This window comes from Wasmannia auropunctata, unplaced genomic scaffold (assembly GCF_000956235.1).
Source record: "Wasmannia auropunctata unplaced genomic scaffold, wasmannia.A_1.0 LD336060.1, whole genome shotgun sequence".
Lineage (NCBI taxonomy): Eukaryota > Metazoa > Arthropoda > Insecta > Hymenoptera > Formicidae > Wasmannia > Wasmannia auropunctata.
Genome location: NW_012026830.1, coordinates 433,468 through 455,653, shown reverse-complemented (window position 1 = coordinate 455,653; position 22,186 = coordinate 433,468). Strand labels below are relative to the sequence as shown.

The following is a 22,186-nucleotide window of genomic DNA, read 5'->3' as shown; positions in this document are numbered from 1 at the left end:
ATTTTTTTGCTTTCTCTTTCATGAGGTAACTAAAGTTGAGAAAAGCTGAAAAGTTTAATTGACACCAAATCCGAATTGCTTAGACGACTGTCGACGCACGTCGGATATTATACAATCTACTGAATTATAATGCGCGGAGTACTGTAATTTAAAGTCGGTTAAATTTTAGCGCGACGTATGCAGAATTCCGTTAATATAGCAGCGCGTGCTCCGTATAAAATTTTTACCTCGAAAGAAGCCACGCTCGCAGTTTTCGCGCGCGGTCGACAGTGTGTGGCACGAAAGCCCCCTCCGTATTTTACAATGCTGGCGGTCACGTAAATTGCCATATAATTATGCGCCTTGCGCGGATCCACCGGTTCGGGAAATATAATTACGGCGGAATGAGTCACGTGGAAATTTTCCTGTGACACACGCGCATAATTACCGGGTCTATAAGTTCTCGGCCCCGAGAAGGACTTCGCCGGTGGATTTACCGAGTTCCGACATTAAGTCGAGATAACGGCTTCCCGTTACGTCGGTTTGTAAAAGCAAAATGTGCGAGAATATCCCTTTCCGTGAATTACATTTGCGTATCGCTAAAATTGCTTCCGGAAGGGGGCGAAGAGTCACGAGGGGGTCACGCAAATCGACCGTGGAAGTTTAAGTAATTTGGATTATTACGCCAGAAATAAATGCCTGATGAGTTCTCTCTCCGGACGAGCAAATTCTTATCTTGTGTATTAAAGCAAATTGTTCCCACCGTAACGCTGATTAAACGGTTTTAAGAGGCAGTTTTATTTTTAGTCAAATTGCAGCTATTTCTTAGAAGAATATGCCTTATTTGTGGAAATATATTCTGTATTATATTACACTGAGAGAAAAATAATTTGTATTTGTGACTATAATTGCATGATAAAAAAATTATGATTAGGAGCACTATTTTTATAGTTATTATTACTATAATGTTAGTAATAATAACTTTATATGTATAATCCTACCAAATATGAAAACTTTTACTATAAATTATAATAATTTCAAATATTAATATAGTAAAATATCAAGATATATATGAGACAAATAAAATAAATATTTTTATGTAAATGCAATTGCAATTATAGTAAGTATAACTATTTTCTTAACATTTGTGTATTATTTATATTGTAATAATAACTAACAAATAAGTAAACAAAAAAATAATAATATCACAATTATAACCATAATACATTGTTAAAGCAGCTATAATTTGCATGGCTAAATTAATTATAATTTTATAGTTGTCCCCGAAATTCACTATAAATTATATTTAAATTATGGTTGTTTCAACTATATTTTTCTTTCAGTGTAATATAATTTAAATAATATAAGCACCCAACTAATAAATATTAATATTAATATTCATTTTTATATGTAAAGTGATTAGGATTGAATGCAGGAAAATTACAAACAGATTGAAACGAAAAACAAATTTTTATGCAAAATCCTTCTTTTATTTTTTTTTACGGATTAATTTATTTTTTTACACATACATCACTAATAAACTGTCTATATTTTGAGATCAGAATGATTCAAATATTGTTGAAATTTTTCCCAATGAGTCACGACGTCGAATGTACATTTTATCCGGTCGTTCCCGACGGGAGTTCCCCTTCAGTCGCAGTCGACAATTTCAAGAAATTGCTGTCCTAGTGTACATTTTCACAAGACTGAAATCGTGGTATTATTCTTCACCGCTATGAAATAGACGCGCTGTGTTATGTTGAGTATATTACTGGCGGTCCTATTGTATATCCGCAAATTTTTCGCCAGCTCGTCTACACATTTTAGTTGCCCTGCGGGACCCCTGCGTTTTATTGTTCAATTCTTGTTCTTGTACGTCGCGATAAACTCTCGTGAGATTACATGTCACATTGAAGTTTTATGTCTATATGATCGAATTGTAGATAAAGTAAGAGTTAATAATTCACGTATGTTGATTCACTAATTTTTTCCTAAAATTTCAAAAATGTTAACAAAAATATATTTAGTAATAATATTATTCTCTTTTATTTGATTAATTACGTTTGTTGAGCTGTAAAAATAGCTGTATGAGACAGAATTAAAATGTCAATGTTTTTTCATGTAATTTTTCATTGGAAAAGTACATGCATGATTAATAGATTATAAATTCACTTGACAAAACCAATTTAATTTCAAATATCAACATATCGACGATGAATTTGAACAGATTTCTCAAAGGGAAAGGCGTAATCTAACAGCTTAGCTAATTAATTTATGCGCGTGTTATTAGCCGTAAGTGCTTTGTTGCCAAGCAGATGCAGGAGTTAAATGCATAGATATGAACTTCTGGCAGAGTTACTGAGCAGGAAGATATTCCCTGATTCTCATTATACCTTTACCGCGTGTACTGTCCTAATGATAAACAAGTCATGTTCGCTGATTTTACATAATTTGTCGTGATACAGCTTAAGCTATTGAATCTTATATTGGATATTACCTGCACAAAATGTTAAATGTTACAAATATGTCCATAGAATTAAATAAGGGAAATTTTTAAATATTATTTATACTTTAAATATTATCTTTCTGCGATTATTGAATATCATCGATATTATTAAATTGCTGTATTAAATTATTATATTATAATGCAAATTAGTTATATAATTAGCTGATTGTATTATTAATAATAGCCTACTAATTGGATCTTAAATTATGCTTTTAAAAGCCTTTATCTATACTTGTAACTTCGCGAAGTACAATCACAACATTAACTAAAATTTTGTCCAAGTTCACCTAAGTAATTATTCCAATTACTCAAGTTTCGTACCATTTTCCTTTGTCGCAATTTGGATTTCTACGGTAGTTTCCGCGGGAGCATCTTAACTGAATCGCAAATTAGCCAGTCTAGAATGTCCATGGACTTTATAAGCTATTGATTTTATAATAGCTATAACACGCACTTTAATACTTGGGCAAGTTTAACCATCGTCTTAGAGAGTATGCAATATCAGCAAAGTTTGAAGACATTATACACCTTATACACCTACTTCGGATATAGATAACCATTATCACGAAGTAGAAGGAATGACACAACGCTTCTATAGATTCGTTCTTTTATGATCATACCACAAAAAAACTGGTGACCGAATGTAGCAAGAAATAAATAAAATGATATTCTTTTTGAAAAATTAAAGTAAAGTTATAAAATGTCTTTCTCTATAACAATTTATTTTAGAATTTACGCTTATCATCTTTACAAAGAATTTTTATATTCTCATTTTTTTATAAATCACGGATTTTATATTATTATTTGCCCTATATTGTTATTTAATTAACGCTAATAGAATTACTGAAAATCTGTAATGATACTATCGTGATGTAATATATTGCGGCTCATTTTATCCATGAATATATTTTGATTGACAATAAGTACTTGCCAATTATCCTGCTGATGATTTCTATGATTATTTAGAATATAGCCAGTGATCGTCGACTGTTGTAATAGCAGGCTCTTTGATGACAGGGTCAATAGCGTTGAAATTGTCTGAACGTGCTCATAGCTATTGGATTATGGCCCAGTAATTATGTCAGCAATGCAATTTTACGGAAATTTTCACCGTAGGGCCGTATTTTTCAATTTTTAACAACGTTTAAAATAAAAAAAAGACCCCACTTACCACATCGATGAGTTGCGAGAGCTTAAGCTTGATGCATACGCGCAGCACGTCCGAGGTGTTCACCACGGGGCGCACGAGTTTGTTGTAGTTGGACAGCAGATCGTCGTAGAGGCGTTTCGCGTCCGGATTCCCGGCAACGGCTCCGTGAACGACCAGCGCCGAGAGGAACCATACGCGCAGCGTTTCCCCGATTATGGGGGGCATCATGATCCCCCGATTCCTCCACTGTGAACAACCCGCCCGGCCCCTTTGTATCCTCTCTCGGCCGCGCGAGCCACGTATCTAAGTGAGAAAATGTCAGAAAAGATCAGCCGTGTTTTCTATTGAAATTTCGCGCCAAAGAGCACCGCTTGGGAACCCCTTGATCACTGCGAAATTTTATTACCGTTAGACAATAAATTATTTATAGCGCAGTTTAATTACTAGATACATAATTCTGTCATTGTTTTTTTTATACTTTTGAAAGTTAATCAACATTCTTTAATAAAATTTCTGAATTCATATCTTTCGCGGCTCGCTAATTAATTCGCGGATTAAATTTCTCTACAATTAATTCCAAGCGAATCTTATTAGTTAGGAGAATTTTCACTTGAAATTTAATTAAGAAGTTATGAGAAAAGATCATTTCTCGTCTCGTAATTTTTTTTTTTAGGAAAAGAATCCACAAAATTGCCCGAGAAGTGTGTAGGCGTGAGAGAATGCATAAATCCTGATATGCCATGTACACTAACACATAAGAAACTCTAAGTTAAGCTGCTGTATTACGCCATGCCAAGCTATACTTCGTTACGTGCAATTCCCGGTGTATAGCATACCATGGACTGAGAACGATACAACTTGGTCCGTGGGCGGATTTATGGGTACAAGTAACGAGTTCAACCCTCTTCTCTTCCCGCTCTTCTCCCTCTCTCTTTCTCTCTCTCTCTCTGTTTCTCTCTGTCTCTGTTTCTTCCCCAAGTGTCGCGCAAAAAAATTTCTTTGCTTTGAATATAAAAATAATGTCGCTCGATATAAATGATGATATTTATATACATTTTTGCCTAAAATTTAATTTCTAAAAATGTCTTTTGATTCTTTTGGTTCTTTTGATTCTTACCTTTTATCTTCTTTCGCCAAAGCTACGAAATGTTTTGAGAGACTGTAAAAGATTTCGCCCGTTTTCGCGATGAATATTACGTAGCTTGCCGGCGCTAATGCAAGTTGCGACTGGAATCGCAACTCTACGTAACTACGGGAATACGAGCAGTAACCCGGAAGCGAACGATCCTGTGATCGTGAACCGCGATGCGTAACGATGTTAAAGTGTTCGCGTGGAATCGGGCCGATTAACGGTAAGCCGACACTTGGCATAGTGCGGGCGTTGATTTTCGCCGCGGCGCATTACGGCGCTAATTCGCGACCGCAAATCGCGCGCCGTCATGATTCGGGGATTGATCGCAAATGCTTCGGAAATTCGTGAGGCACTTCACGCGGGCATTTCGTTCGTTTCGGATTTAAAACGGAGCCCGAAAACGAATAGAACGGCCAGCCACGTTATTACGCGACGATTTCACCGCGAATGCCACGATTAAGCGAGTTAGCGGACCAATTTTAAACACGGATGAAACGAGTTGGTTCTCTTTATTACACAAACAAGAATGTTACATGACAGAATTGCGACAATTGCAGCAAACCCGGCGGCGTTTACTTTTAACGCAATTTTTAACGTTTTATCGCCAAAGAAATGTGATACAAAAAAAATTAAATGTATTACGTTAAATCCTGAAGTAAGTTAGGTTGACGATAGTGGTAAACAATCTAGATTTTTGTAAATTTTATAAATTTAAACATATGTTTAAGTTACATATGTAACTTGCAATTACACTACAATGTTGTTAACGTAAATGTTTGTTTAATATGTAATTTTATGTATTTTTATGTTACAACGAAATGAAATTCGAGTATAATTATTCTGTAATTGTTGCGGATGATGTCTGTGAGCACATCTGTGACTACGAATTTATTATAATAAAAAAACCTAGGGGGAGTCATTTGGACTACTTTTCTACTCTTCACATCTCTGTACACTCTCAAGACTTTAATATATCCCGAGATAAGAAAGAGCATGAGTTTATATGCGCATTTACCTAATATCATTATACAACAAAGTTACTAAGCGAGATAATAGAACCGCCAGTGAAATAATATTTTAAAAGCTTCCGCTACTTTCTACGAAATTTTTTCTATTTACTGAGGAGACAACCGGCGCCGAGATGTCACCCCTATGTAACTAATGTAGCAGAAGCTTAACCCAAATATACAGCTCGTCCAAAACTTTTTGGTGCACTTTCAATGAAAATATCTAAAAATCTAAATAAACTCAATTTAGTTTAAATATGATATAGACAATCTTATTCGCATAAACTTTTTTAAACTTACAAATAGCAATGAATTCATATATTACTAAATACGGTTATTTGAACTTTAAATCGTTTATCATTATTGCAAATCGAACTTGCAAGCGAACTTTTTATATAAAACAAGCATCACCGGATTGCCGTTTTAAAATTCTCGCCGTTGTTGTTTGATCCGAGCAAGCAAGTTCCTTTCCTGTCAGATGAGAGACTTCGAGACCGTAACTCATGTCCATGTCGACGCAGTCGTCGTGGCCGATACGCGGGTATTAACGACGGGAATTTACGCGAGTACATACGCCCAGCGACGAGGAAGGATCGATCAACGCCCTGGTCCCGCCTTGTCTGCCACCACGCGTATGTCTAATTGCTGTTGCGCCGCTAACTGGGTCAACGGTATATTATTTCGGATTAGCAAGCCGAGGAGAACCAACCCCACGACGTTGTCATCAGCCTAGAATCTGTTTAGACAAAATTGGAATACACTGAAGGGCCCTATTCGATGTTAAACCGATATTAACTTCGATGTTAAAACAGTCAACAGTCTGAAAATATGTAGTGCCTGTCTTGATCTTTTTGTAGTAATACTTCTTTTATTTTTCTAATTCCTACATTTCGCGTGTCTAACAATAAGATACACGATTGATATAATTTTAGAATGCTAACACTAAAATGTGCTAACCGTAGAAAACAAGCAAGAAGATAAAATAATCGGATAATATTTCGCATATAGAATTCAAATAATTCTAAATGAGACGTCTAATTGTCTCGTTATCGCCATTATACAAGAAAACAATTTTATTAAAGTTATTATTTCACAATTTGGGATATTTATTGGGCCGATTTTAAATATAATATCCGTATAATTTGCGGCATATGAACAATTCGATGTCGTACAATTCAAATAGATTTTAAACAACTCCACGATTTAATGCAGCTCGCTCGCTTTCATTGCCCACCTCTCTCGCGTTTCCCCTTTATTTTTCTATCGAGAAAGTAAATTACTTTATAGCACCCTTTGTGATCGCTTGAGCGCCTCCGAGTAAGGATCGCTTCTAGTGCGCGAACGAATTCGATGGAAATCGAGACAATGAACTCGGTTGGCACTCGATACTGAGCTGTAAGATTAACGATCGGAGCAGGCAGTAGTTTTTCCTGTGTCCATTTGCATTTATAGTGCGAGACAATCTTGGAAATCGAAATTAGAACATCAAGAGATCGATTGTTTAGTTCCTTTATGCATGCGTATGCAATTTTAGTGGATGATATACAAAACATGGTTCCATTAAAATTTTAGTTAAAATAGTTATTTATATATAATGAAACGCATTAAATTACGTCTCGTCGTAATAGTTATCGGTTTTTCCATATACTAATAACAATAACAATAATACGTGGACATATTGATTTTTTTTTAAACATCAAATAATAATTATGAAATGACAACATCGTCGGTTGCAGTGATGTATATTTTCGCACGATGTATATGTTGCGGATTAAAAAGTTATCATGTGAAAATGGCACGTTGTTTTCAGCGACGTCTATCTCCGAAACTATTTCAGCATCGACAGAGAGAGGTGAAACGCGGTTCGCGGAAAATAGAATTGAAAACATTTGATCGGCCGCACCGAGCCGACGATCGCAAAACCACGTGAAGTTTCTATTCTTGACAATCCATTAGCTCCCGACTGAAAAGGATTCCACGGTATCGCACTCCGTAACATTCGATTCGGACGCATAATTGAAAAGACCCAAAATGTACCTTGCTGACGATGAAAATTTAAACGAGAATCTGTCGATCGGCGATCGAGTCGGAACCCATCAAAGCTCATGGGACTTTTTACAATCTACTATTCCAATTATTAAATATGAAGTGCATTGCGAAGTATCCGTGCGTTAAAATAACAAATGACATTACGTTTATTTCGAGTGCGTCTGTAGCAAAGAGACCGATTGATACAAATTTCGAAATCTCACAATTATACATAATTAAAGAATCAATTATTGTTAATTAATTTTGCTCCCTTTTATTCGTCTTTTTATAAGAAAAATTATTCAGAAAATTGTTTTACAAGCGTTATCAAATAATGCCATAACGAATAAAAATGTAGTAATAAAAAAAACATATAGGACAAATGGTGGATTAAATTTTATATATCTTCGATACGAGGTGACAGGATACAATCGGAAGGATTTCAGGAGGATATTGAAGTTCTTCGTGAATGATATTCAGGATTAAAGCGTTTATTAAACTTCGATAAAAATCGTGTGGCGCAATTCCAATTCCGAATACCGAAACGAAAGTTCCGTATGCGGACACAATGGGGAGAGGATTCCTCATGGCGGAGGATATTGAATCCGTCCGTGTAGAGAAGGTGCCGGGGAGAGTGAGAGAGCGCGCGAGAAATAATAAAAAGAACGCCACGCGATATCGCGTGTCCGTGCAACGAAATGTTTCAATAATCGTCGAATCTCGATGAAATAATTTCACGACGGTTTCACATCCGCCGCGCGCGGAAATCGCGCGGATCGCGAATCGCTCGCATCTTTCCGCTGCTACACTCCCGCAGCTCATACTTTCCGCGATTAAAGTTTATGAGAATTTAGATTAGCGTAGCAGCTGTCGGGAGAGCGGCACGAATCATTCCCAGCAACTTCGCTCTAATTACTCGCGATTATATCTTACGCATGTTTGAATCTGCACGGATAAGTCTCAGGAAGTTATTCACGCGAGTTACAAAAATCATCCGCATTAATTTTCTTATGTCTTTTTTTTTCTCGATTAAAATTTATTACATAACATAAATTTTTTCTATTTCTTGAAAAATATTGATCGCACAGTTGTCATTCTGCGATTATATATTGTTTTAAATATTACTTTAAATTTTCATTGAAAAATTATTATCTATATTAGTGCTAATTCAGAATCAGTACTTCAACAAATATATTTTGTGATTATAAATATATTTTGTGTGTAAAAATATATTTTTTGTGATTATAACTATAAACAATAATAAATTTATATGCTGCCATGAAAAATACGAATCATTTTAAAATATTATTATACTATTTTTGCAGGAAGTTAAATGTCACAATAATCGAGATTGCAGTACTGTTTGAAAACTTATACTTTTCATTATTATATTTATATATAAATATACATATATTGACTATATTTCATATAGTAAACGACGTTTGTTAAATCCCCGAAGATTTCTGTTTTAAATGATTTTTGTATTCTTCTCTAAAAGCAGAACGTAATTTGCATTTCCAAAACCTCTCGAAATTTGTATCGTGTCCATTTTCTGCTTAAGTCCGCGGTAGATTTCGCGAAAGATTACGCGATACCCCTAAAAGAAATGCATCACGCCTACCGGGAACCACGTAGAGCGCCCGGCAAACCCGATGATTCCGGTTCGGGGACGGGAAATCCTGAAATGCCGTCGTTCCCAAGCGGTGCCCGACGCGGGCGATGATAACGACGACGAAGGGGAACGGGGAGGGGGAGATGTGACACTGACCTAACTTCGCGCGCACTCCAAGCCACGCCGGTCTCTCGTAGCAGCTCTCGGGACCGCTGCACACTCGCACGCACTGCACCCACGACTGAAGGTGGTCGTCGCGGCCCGCGGTCGAGGGGGTGCGCCGGGATCTCGATCGCTTGGAGGCGCCACCGGGTGCGCACCACCGGGCGCAGTGCGAGCCCGCGGGAGAGACGGGCATGTGGGAGGGTGATCTGACGACGGTGGGGTGGATTCTACGGCGACGGAGGAATCTAGACCGAACTTGCGCGTACGTTTGGGCACGAGGAACGGAGCGGCGACACAGTAACCGCGAAGACATCAGCTGGAAAAAGCGCTCCGCCTTTTCCAGCGGGGGGGAGGGAGGAGGGTGGGAAAGGGTCTCACTGCCGAAAGGAATTGAATAGACTTCGATCTCTTCGAGATGACGAGAAATCGATCAATGCATGATTTTCTTTACGTCGGTAAAGTGTATTCTTAAGAAGCGCCGATCATGGTGGATCGATAATTATTATTCCGAAAATAAATTCACATTGACAATAGTTTAAAGATTGTAAAGTGGGTTTATACCACAAGAAATTATAACAAGAAATTTGATGTATACATAAAATAAGTAAAAATTAAAAGAAGAGATTTAAGTTTTATTTATCTACATAAAAAGATACAAAAATTACTTGGCTGCTTTTGTTTCGAAGGAAAATTAATAAAAACTTTCTCGCTACATTGTTTTTTCTGAATTATATGTTTTTAATCTTTCATCCGTGAAACAAACGGACTTGAGTTTTGTCCTCATTTGACAAAAGCAGATTTTTGTGAGATGTAATATTTTATTTCGCGTCGTGCAATTCAGCGTAACTCGTGTCGTTAGCAAGATCAAGCAATTGTCTTGTAACACTAATTGCTTGATTTTTCGAGATTACGAGGTAAAATCTCTCTGAATGATAAATCCTGCCATAAACGCAATGCGAAACGATTAATCGTATTATTGCTGCTCGGATTATCTCGCTGAAAAATTGGCTAGTTTACGGCAATGTCATCCGATAAATACCGAAAACAAAAATAAAGCTTGGGTTTTACATGCAGACCATAAATTTTCGTAATCTATCTCCAGTGAGAAAGCACTTTCTTTCATCATACCAATATTCTTCGCGATCTATGATGCGGCAGATATTTCACACAAATATCTGTGAGTAAAAACGTCCTTTGGAAGTTGCACAATGGCGCTTTATGAAAACCTTTGACTAATGAAAATGACGTAGAACAAAATTATAATCGGGAAAAATGCAATATCATTTTTTACGCATCTCATATATCGAAAATTTCTCAAAATATATTAGCTCTTTGCGTGGGGTACAAGAAATTCTAGCGATTTTAGCCCCTGCTAAAATTGATGTATCATATTGGTTTAACCAACGCCTACATTCGCTGTACCATAAAGTTGTTTTCGTATACCCCTTATGAAATGTGCATGTACCTTCCCTTAAATAAGCGGCTAGCATATAATGATATTGGGGAGATACCACGGCTAGGAGAGATACGGGGATAGTACGGGCCAGCCTCGCGCGAATTTAATTTAGCGTCGCTCATGAACCTAGTTCGCCATTTTATGGCATAGACTAAGCTAACTCCATGAAAAGCACCGGGAGCAGGGCAGCGGGTGTTCCTTAGCTGGAACAATGGATCGGTGGCATTGTATGGCGTCACGTTAACCGGCACACCGCGACGATCCCTTTAAACCTCCGGTACGAAACATCCGGCTTCCGGCAGGGCGTCGACATATTGATGAATTAAGATTACAATAACAGAGAGAGAGAGAGAGAGAGAGAGAGAGAAAGAGAGAGAGAAGAAAAAGAAGGAGAGATTTGCTTAGTTTTTGCAAATCGAAAACCAAGACTAAAACAGGCGTAGAAGAGTGAGTCATTTCGATTCGGAGTAGCTCATTTATCACCTGACTTTGAATCCGCCAATCTCCCTCTCGGCGAAATAGGAAAAAAGCAAGGAACAGGGGCAGCAGGGGTGGGAGCGGAGAATAAAAGGGATTGAGAAAGTTCGGCACGGGTTGTTTGTCAAGAATTAAACTTCCTTCTTAATTCATCCGGCGAATCGTTATGGTTATGGGCACTTCAAACGTGCCCCAGAAATTTCCGGATCAATCTGTGCTGCTTCGTTCGCGATGTAGATTGAGATCTCTTTTCCTTAGCTCTCTTGTTAACTTTTATAGGTATCTTAAGAGTTGTTCATGGCAACGAGACGTTCTTCAAGATTGGGGATAAAGTTTTTCAAAAGAACATTCCGTTTGAAACGTACGACAAATTGGCATAGTTTCCTTCTCAAAAGAGAGGCAGAAGAAGAGAAACATATTCCAATTAAGGAGTGGATTCCGTAACGTCATATTCTGAAATTTAATTGTCCTCATATTATGCGCATTGTCGAAGTAACGTGCTGCTTTATCCCAAAAGGTTCCCCCTTCAGATCTATTCACGAGATGTAAACTTAATTCCGTCGCGGAAATCCCCGACGACAAAGCCGGGTATCCCTATCACCTGCTCTTTTTTACCGGGCCGACGTATTTTTCTCTCTTGCCCATTGTGCCGCGTTACACATCGTGTGTCGAGCGATCGGATAAACGCGAGGAGATGGCGGGTGGGTTGACGCGGGAGCTCCATATTGCAGGGGGCTTGGCAAGATTCCAATAATCTCCTTGGATCACCACCATCGGCGTTATCTACCTACGCCTCACGATTTCGGCTTCAAACCGGGCACGTGAGGTCGCCCGACCGATTTACCAATGTGTACACGTTGTAGGTGTGGCGCGTGTGTACGCGTGTACGTATACAAGCGATCGAGTTGAGTACGCCGAGGGTGAAAAATGTCAGCCGGCGTCACCGGAATTAGAATCCGGGGAAATACAAGCCGGAAAAATACGTGATTGGGCTATCGATCTTGCGTCCGGGTCTACTTATGATGCCAACACTCGCGGGCGTCTTTCTCTCTTTCTCCCTGTCTACGTGTGTGCGAACGCGACGCGAAACAGAAATAATACTGCCGACAAAAACAACCGACTACACTTTCGCAGTTGTATGTACGTCTGAATTAGATAAAATGTAGCAACTGTCGTTCGGGATTGTGGAGAAAAACATGTCGAATGTTTATACATATAATACGAGTAGCTTTCTCTCATTTCTCACGTATGTGTAAGTGTAAAACTGCGCAGCGCATGAAAGAAAAAATTTATTAAGAATAAAACAATAAATTAAATTAAATAACACTCTTCTTTGAACATAGAAGCTTTTAATCATTAGAATTGAAGACATAATGAGTTGAAAATCTTGGCTCTAATTTGCTAATTTCTTACAAAGACGACGTTCAGTGATAATCAATATCCCGTTCATAGTACAAAAGCGGATACTGTAAGTGCTGCGTGCTTTGAAGAACGCGCAAGATGGAACTATTGAATATTTTTCAAGAAACGCTCGATGACCTGGTAAAAGTTAGATATTCAAGACGACGGAATTTTAAGCCAGCTCGTCCCCGGCGCGGAAACTTGATTGGAGTCAAAGTGTCCTCGATGGAAATTACCTCCGTATTACCGTCGAGATTTTGCTTCGTATACGTAGTCAAAGCACTCAGCGGATACGCTCGCGAGCACAGAAGTTACTATTAATTTCAAGTCCGACGCAGTTCGCGATGTTTCAGCGGCAGGAGTTGACTCTCAGTTTAAATCGAGTTATCGCTATAGAATTTCCAAACTGTGATCCGGCTCTCTCTCCGAAGCCACAGAGACGAGTTATCCCTTTTATTACCGGCGGCCTCGAAGATCGTAATCCATGATGCACACTGTCGAGTCCCGGAAATGGCACGTAGTTCATCATTAGATCATCATTATTTTTTACAGATAAAAATTGATTAGTAGATTATAGTAGTATTACTGATAGTAATCTGTCGAATTGATCAAGAATTAGCTTTATGCCTCGATAATGTAAATTACCGAACAGGTCACTACGTCAAATTTTCCTTATGTACAAGTTCGAATAAATGCTCTTTCTCTCTCTATAACATCTACGCTCATTAATTATGAGATTGTAAATAATTATTGTTGCAGATTTTATGATTAAGCTGTTTTGTTGTTATTGCACTTATTTACTGTGAAGATTTGGCTTTATTTCGCTTACCGAAGTAGAATCTTCCCCGAAAGTTTCGAGTTTTGTTTGACAGCTCTTTCGGGCAAATCTGTCAGAATCAACAGCGGCCTCGCAAAACGCGGACTGTTTCCGCGGGAAAGTGCGCTGCACTCGATGTTGATTCAGGTGTCTGTCTTCAAACTTCGGGGCAAAGAAGAAAATATCTCTGTCAATATGTGCTCCTGCAAATAAAATTTTATAGTTTAGCGCAAACATATTTCTTCGCCATCGCAATGTCGGTCAGTGGTGTGCAACTTTTTTCCCCATCTCTCGATCCTTTTGGGCGGTGGAATTCCTAATTAATTCCACTCGAGAACGCATTTCTCTGAAATAAATGATATTTTTCAGGTAAATATCGATTATGCTTCTTGTGCCTTACTTTCGGGATAAATTCGATTGAACGAGGGAACGATTGAACGGTCATCGATTTAATTGAACTCATTTTGTATCTGGCACGAGATTAGGAAGATATTCGATTAAATCCACTTGGAACCTATCACGAGTCATTAAAATTCAGTCGGTGTGAATTCATTAGTCACGTATCATTCTACAATTCCGTTTTTGTCTATTATTATGCGATACATACAGTTATGTCTAAAATAAATAAAAATTATTTTAATCTAACATTAAGTCTTACAAATGTTATTTATTTAATTCTTAATTAATTTAATTGAGAACGAAAGAAGGCAGTATTAAAATAAGATAATAAAATATATAGGTATTAATAATAACATTAATATATGTACGTATATATGGAATGGATTAATCTTTTAAAAAGGATTACCGTCTGTGAATGTGTGTATAGCTGTGACTTTCGTTGATTACATAATGTTCGACTGATTGGTACCGCAATGTCGGCGTCCCTGATTGTCCACTTTGCTGATATTATCAGGCTAGGGCTCTTCACACATCTCTATAAGCACATAGCTCATGTACACGGCGAAGAACGACCGTCGGAGGCAGGATTCCGTAGTGATTCGGCAATCCTGGAGAACTGCAGTCTGCTTGCATTCAGATGCCAAGTGAGGGCAACCCGACAAATTGCGCCAGTAAGCTTGGACGTCTCTGCGAGGACCCCACTGCAAATTTCAACAATTCGACGACGGTGCCAACTTGTCATCGAGGTAACTCCCTTGCGCATTTTCCGCCGGGATTTCAAATGTAATTGATTTGATTGTTACTAATACTCTTTGATTCTTGAAAGAGGCGCTGACATTTTAAACATCTGCAATGTACGGTAGTAAAATGTCTTACGTACTGTATTCTTTTTTTATACAAACTTCTATAGACTTTTTTGTTTATATCTAACTTATTATTTTTAATATTTAATATATTACGTACAAATATGTATACTTTATTATTTTGTAATTTAACAAAATAAATAACAATTATAAAAGAGTGTGGCGATCGTGGCGCGAGAAGCTGCGTGGCAGCTTTCTGTTAAAGATCTAGGTTCAAATCCATCCAGAACAATATAATTCTAACATTGATTTTAATGAATTTGGAAGCGATCGTCACCTCTCGGAAGGCAATGGCAAATCACACTGAGAGTATCTCTATCAGAACTTCTTCTAATTAGTCGTTCGGAATCGCGGTGTTAAAACTGTAGATCCCATATATCTACGGATATACCTATGCAGAAGAAGTCGCCTACATCCGAGGGACTGGAAAAAAAATTATTAATTGATGATAATGATAATTTTTCCTTATTTAATCAATTAAATTAATAAATGAAAAATTATTAGTATCACGTTATTAATTTTTTTTCCAGTCCCCTGGATGTAGGCGATCTCTTTTCATCATAAATGATGAAAAATTATTATTATCATCATTTAACAATTTTTTTTCTTATAATTTTTTTCTTCACATGCTTATCCGTTCTCCATTGGCTTTCTTATAATTGTTTTTTGTTAAATTATAAAAGTTGTTTGTATAATAACAAGAAGCTCGATTATAATAATAATGCTAAAAAATAAATTCTAAATAATTAATTTAACTATTTAATTTTTGTTACTGCTAAACTATGAGCTCTACATATAATATTTAACATAACAACTGTCATATTATTATTTATGGTTAATTGATACAAATGCATTAAAAATATAATAACACTGAGCAATTATTTTGAATTCTATTAAATATTGAATCGCTATTAATGTTTAAATGTATAATTAACGTTTAAACTCAACTAAGAAGAATAGCTGATTAAAGGCACTATTTCTTGCAATATGCACGGTCCGTGTACCTACATTGCTCTCGTTGGGACTTATGAATTATGGATGTTCTTTTCTGACCACTAAAACATTTCCATGCTCGTTATCTCATCACACAAAAGTATTATCTTCCATTCTAATGCATTTATGTGTGCTCAACATTTAGAGGTACCAACTTATTTTCTTTAAAATAAAAAATATGTAATTTTAACAGAACGCGTGTATTTTAAATATTTAGAATTAAATTTGTAAACTTATTTCTTTATTGTCTAAATAAAAAAAAACATTCTTTGTTGTCTTATAAAAAACACGTGCGATATCTAATTATAATTTATATACATATTAAAAATGCTGAAGTTTGAATACACATTAAGAATTTCAAAACTTTATTTAGTCTGTATTTTTTACTAACGTTTCAGCTTTTATTAGAAAATTATATCTCTTTTTTTTAATATTATATTAATTTTTTTTAATAATATAAAAAAATTAAATTGAAGCCTAAAGTTAGTATATCATTAAAGCATATCATTTATCTGTGTCCAATAAATGCATTTGTGTCATCATATTACGCGATTTTATTGAAGGCGGATAAAGTAGAAAACTCCGCGATATGTGCGTGCTTCTATTTTAACAAGTCACACTTTACCAGAAGGAATCCAGTTGACTGTTATCAGCTACAGTACAATTAGACCAGCGCGATAACATTACAGAGTTTTACAAATTTTTTTGCCTGATTTATGAGCATGATAATCATTCGTCGTAATAAATTCATGCAGAGATCGATAATCATTCGTCGCAATAAATTTATGAGAAAGATAATCATTCACCATGATAAATTTATGAGAATCTTTCACGAAGAGAAAATTTAACTTACAATGTCAATTACATGTAAAGTCCAAGAAATAACAAATTGCAGTAACAAGGTGTACAAAGGAAACTTCTATTTTTATTCAAAACATGAATATGAGTTTGGTATGTCGAGAAATTATGTGAACTAGAATTGTGTAGATAACCATTTGCAGCGAAACCAAAGTGACTCACGAGAATCATGACAGTTTCGGGTTGGGTTATTTCTGTGATCGCACTGGATTATTATTTCAAGGCGGACATAGGTATATGTATACGATGTAAGCATATAAGCTGCATAGTACGGTAAAGAGGAAGATTAAACATTTCTAATTCTGCGTTATAAAGTCAACGAATTTGAAAATTTGTTAATAATAGATTCCCCATTTTATTTTCAGTTAGATTTTCTCTGGACTTCAAGAACATCTTTTTAAAAATATACGTGTACATGAAAATAGAAGAAAATATGATTTGCAATACAATACAGTTTAAATAAAATAAAATTGATCATATTTATTAATATTATAATAAAATGCATTGACTTGTGGCGGACAAAATACAACGTTTTATATTTGTCGCTATAATATTTTAATTAAAGCAGCATATAGTTATAAAAATAATATCACACGTCAACATAATGTTTATTCTTTTTATTGATAGTAATTAATTTTTATTTTTGGGCAATTGTGTGCAAATCATTTTGTGGAATGTATAATAATGCGCGCAATAAATTATCTACATTTGTGCATCGTTACTCTCGGCGAGGTCATTGCAGCCTCATTAATTTACTGTGCTGGACATTATCGTGATCGATAAATTAACAGAGTGACTATACTCTTGGTAATCGGTAGCACAGTTATTTTGTGGTTGACATGTACTGTGTCAGATCAATATATCCTCATACATTCTACGTCATCATACGTGCCTACGTTTATAACAGACATTTCGGTAGCTTCATAAATTCCTGTCATCTTCAAATTCACAATAAATTAAACGTAAGCAAAAACAGTCGCATTAATTCACAATACATTCGTCAGAATATGTTTTTATGGGTGAAACAATTAGAACTTCGCGCTTTTTATAAATTATAGAAATAGTTCAGTCACACCTATAGATATACATATATAACTTATCTACTTAAAATAAATTTAATAAAAATACAATTAGTATTTTGAATAATATAAAATTGTAATATTGATTAATATTTAAATAATATATATTGAAATTAGTGTTTAAAAATAAAATATTTAAAGAGAAGTAATATTACGTGTGAATTACGAATTAAATGCGATTTAAAATTATTAATATTCTTTTTTTCGTTTTAATGCTTTCTCATGTGACTAACATATGTCTTACAATTTTATTTTATTATTTCCAGAAAAATGTTGATAATTCTGTGATGTTAGATATAAAAAGATTATATTTCAACGACACATTTCCAATATCAGCGAACGCAAATAATCTATCGCAAGAATCCTCGGAGTGACCGGATATCTCTAGTGATCAATATGTAAACTTATACATCGTCATCTCGAACATGCTATTTATGAGGATAGGTGACGTGACTCAATGTCAATTTTACGATATAATAAAAATATCATTGATACAGTTGATATAAATCACGATTTATGTTTCATGAGCAAACTGCTCTAACGCACCGTCGATTAGACGCTTTATCTGAAGCTTAACCTATTTATATTTAAGTCTATCAAATAAAAATACTAACAATTTTATTATCTTATCAATGATATTAATAATTAATGCAATAACAAAAATTATAAATTTTACAATTAGTTGTACAATGTATTTGACAGAAATTGCAGCATTTATTCTACAATTTTTATTTCTCTCTATAATTTCCAGTTATCATTTAAAAATCACGTATCGAAAATCTGACAACTTGTTTCTCAGATGAAAATCTCTTAACTCTCTTTAACGTATCAAAATTAGAATATAGATATTCTATAATATCTTGTCTTTTCTTTATATTTATAAAAGTTCTCGCGCCGATTACAAAGAGATCTGTTCTTCGATGAGGCTCCAAGTTCTTCCGGTCTCCAATTTGAGCGTTATTCCCAACTTCCATAATTCATCCTGTGATTCTTTTTCGACTCCTCAATCCGTAGTTTCCGATTTGCAACACGTCATTAATTTATAATGAATTGCATCCATTACTTGGTTCAGCTGATCCTTGAGTTCTCGAGCCTTCACGTAAACATCCTCTTTCATCAGATTGTAGCACATGGCTATCAGACCCATGCCCAGCAACAAGTACACAAAGTTGATGATGAGCTTCGTCTGGCTGTCCTCCAGAGAGTCATGCTGACTCCAGCCTGGAACTAGGTCGCCCATACCGATCTTGCAGAGCGAGGTGACGCAGAAGTAAGTGCTGTCCAGATAGTCCCACCCTTCCCACTCGGCGAACATGATCGAACCGACCGCTATGTAGCCGAATATCACCCACAGGCAAGCGGTCGAGGGTACGATGGTCCTCTGTCCAGGTTTCCGCTGACCGGTGCACTCGTATCCCCGCGTGTACAGCCACTTGAAAGTCTGCGCGAGCACCTTGCCCATGTTCAGAAAGTAGAGCACGTACAGCGGAATGCCTAGAACGGCGTAGATCACGGTGGCGCCTTTGCCCCACTGGGTCTTCGGCACCAGGCTGCCGTAGCCGATCATAGTGATCACCGAGAGGCAGAACATCAACGCCGCTGGGAACGACCAGACCTCGGCAGGCGTCAGGCCGTTGCAGTTTAGCTTCTGTCGCTTGCCGTTAGTAATATTCTCCTGATATCGTTGCAGAATGCTGTTTGACACCACGTAGAAGGCGGTCTGGTTGAATACGTTGACCGATTGATTGCTGGCGGTGCTGAACCACAGCTCGTCGGCGTATTCCCGACGAATATACTCCCGCACGCACACGTCCGTCGTCGTCGTCGTATCGCTCTGCGACTCGATCATCATGAAGCCGAAGGCACCCACAATGGTGTAACCCACAACCAGACCGCCCACACCGACCTGAGTGCACATGAAAGCCACCAACTTTCGGCAGCAGTCCTTGACACGTTCCCGAGGATCGACCCCGGTCGACGTCGAGGACGAGTCTCGGCTCCTCAGGGAGGATCTCATTGAGATGCCGCGTGGCATGCTTCGACGCGTACTACCGAGTCCGATCCGGCACGAAGAGACTCACATGGAACGCACCACCTTAGCTGAGATACTTAGCGACTCTACTCCTCTCGTGCCGCTTTTCTATTTCTGGTCGGAACGCCCCGTCGCTCGCCTCTCGTTTCTTCCTTCGAGATTCTGCTGTCCGTACGTCTCTGTTTCTCTCCTTTTGTTGAATCGCATGGCCCTCTCCACCATGCTGGGTTTACTCTCTCATTGGGATTACCTCCGCGGATTAAAATCGCTACAGTGACTTTAGATCTATCGTCGTTTTAGTACGACTTTGCGAAGATAATCCGTAAAGTCAAAGTTTGCATTGTTAGTTTCGAACTTTCGATACTGAGACTTACCATCCATGCGTTACAATAAGCTGTCTATACGATTAAAACGGGGTTTAGAGTCTCTAAGCTCCAAGAAACCATGTTATTGTTGGATAAATATAATTTGACAGTATAAAAGCTTTAACAAGCTTTAGAAGCTACCAGTCCACTTTGAAGAAAAAATAGTGTGAATTGCGAGTTAAAGATGTCACAGATCTGTTGTGGAGCCATTTAGAATTTTAAAATACGTAGCTTACAAATCTTAACTTTTCAGAAATTTTACAAATGTCGAGAGAAATGTCAAATAACGTAAAATTTGATACGACGTACGATAGTGTGACATCGAAATATTTTTAAATTCATGTATATGTGGCGGTATATATTTAGTGAAAGAATAGCTCTCCGTTATGAAGCGATTACACGCAACTAACTCCATCGAGTTTACTATTTTTACCAGCGTATCTACACAAACTGTGTCCGCTAAATTCGAGGGAACGCGTGTACATGGAACTTGAAATAGTTGCACGCGGTAGTGGCTTGTGCCAAATTGCGTGTCGCACAACACAAGACTAAACATATTTTTTTGATCATAGCAGAAGATATATTTCACAAAGAATTATACGCGAATTATAAATAATGCGTTATTATTATCTACATACATTAATAAAATGTTTGATAAGCGCGGATTATAAAGAGATTTCTTATCGTTATTGTAGCTTACTTTTATTGTATCGAGAAACTCAATAAAAAAAAAGGTTGTGAAACGCTATCAAGTGTGATAGCGGCTTTAGCAGCGTAGTGTGTCGTAGTCATCAGCATTCCAAACAGCATCACGAGTATACATCGGAACTTGAGGGGGAGATAGAGAGAATCGTGTGACATAATAAGCCGCATCATCGTGAAAGGGGGAGAGTTCCCCTTTGTCGAATTATTTTCTCTTTGCAAAATTATACGCGAAATCACGCACATGCATAAATTTAATATTACTGTACTCGCAAGTACACACGCTTGTTTTGACTTCAATAGATGCGCTTTTGTACCAATTTTTGTAATTTTATTGGAATGCAAACATTCCTATGTTAGTCAAAATATAATCACCTGTTATTAAACACCCATACGTTTATATTATGAAGATAAACGAGATATTTTGTAAAGGAACTATATATTTTGGCGTTCGGAATATGTATGACTTTAGCCACAACATTAAATGTTTATAATAAATTTAATATAATAAGTTAAACTAATAGTACTTTACTTATTGTTAGTGCAATATATTTTTTCTTATAATTATCTTTGGGTAAATACTTAATGTAATGAATTTTAATTACTTAATGTAATTACTTGATGTAATGCCATTTGAAGTTCATTACTTAAGGTAATGTTAAAATAATTTGTGTTTTATAAAGTAAAAGAAATTAACGGTAGATAAAATTAGTAAGGACTTAAGTATAAAATATGAGACCTAGAATCTTGACAAATTTATTACAATTTGCGTAATCAGTTTCATGCTTTGGATAGCAGCTGTTCTGGCATCTTATAAACGCTCTTGAGAATATGCAAAAGAAGACCATCGCGTGCCTACGGATTCCGGAGAATCTTAATAATCGCATAATATATATCATGTTTGATCCATTAAGAATGACGAGAAGCAGGGCGAACGTGTCACGAGAGGCCTGATTTTATGTCCTAAAAATATCTAAACTTATTGGTACTTTAGACTCTCGACATACATTCGAAAACTGCATCAATATCCTAAACAGTATCTCAAATTGCTTCTTCTTGATTACTTCTTTTTGTTAATTACCGAATACATTTAAAGGTAAGATAAAGAAACAGAGTTTTAGAACGAATTCTGTTATAAAATTATTTACAATCTTGGACGGAAAGG

At 36.6% G+C, this 22,186-nt stretch overlaps 2 protein-coding genes across 3 annotated transcripts in view; both read right to left on the bottom strand.

The window, feature by feature from the left end:
• LOC105450508 (acetylcholine receptor subunit alpha-like) overlaps nt 1–3,917 on the bottom strand; it is a 159,710-nt gene extending 155,793 nt beyond the window's left edge. The window contains exon 1 of one of the 2 annotated variants that reach the window (XR_974464.1): nt 3,657–3,876. Coding sequence is in view for 1 of the 2 variants with exons in the window: in XM_011690367.1 (XP_011688669.1) it covers nt 3,657–3,863 (207 nt within the window). In the remaining variant the exon portion in view is untranslated. Of the gene's footprint in view, nt 1–3,656 lie in introns of both variants that reach the window. The other variant, XM_011690367.1, reaches the window with a different exon arrangement.
• A 14,239-nt stretch (nt 3,918–18,156) lies between these two features.
• Nucleotides 18,157–21,502, bottom strand: LOC105450507 (TWiK family of potassium channels protein 18). The gene has a single exon (XM_011690365.1). The coding sequence runs from the start codon at nt 19,955–19,957 to the stop codon at nt 18,926–18,928; it is 1,032 nt and encodes a 343-aa protein (XP_011688667.1). The 5' UTR covers nt 19,958–21,502; the 3' UTR covers nt 18,157–18,925.
• Between the last annotated feature and the right edge of the window lie 684 nt (nt 21,503–22,186).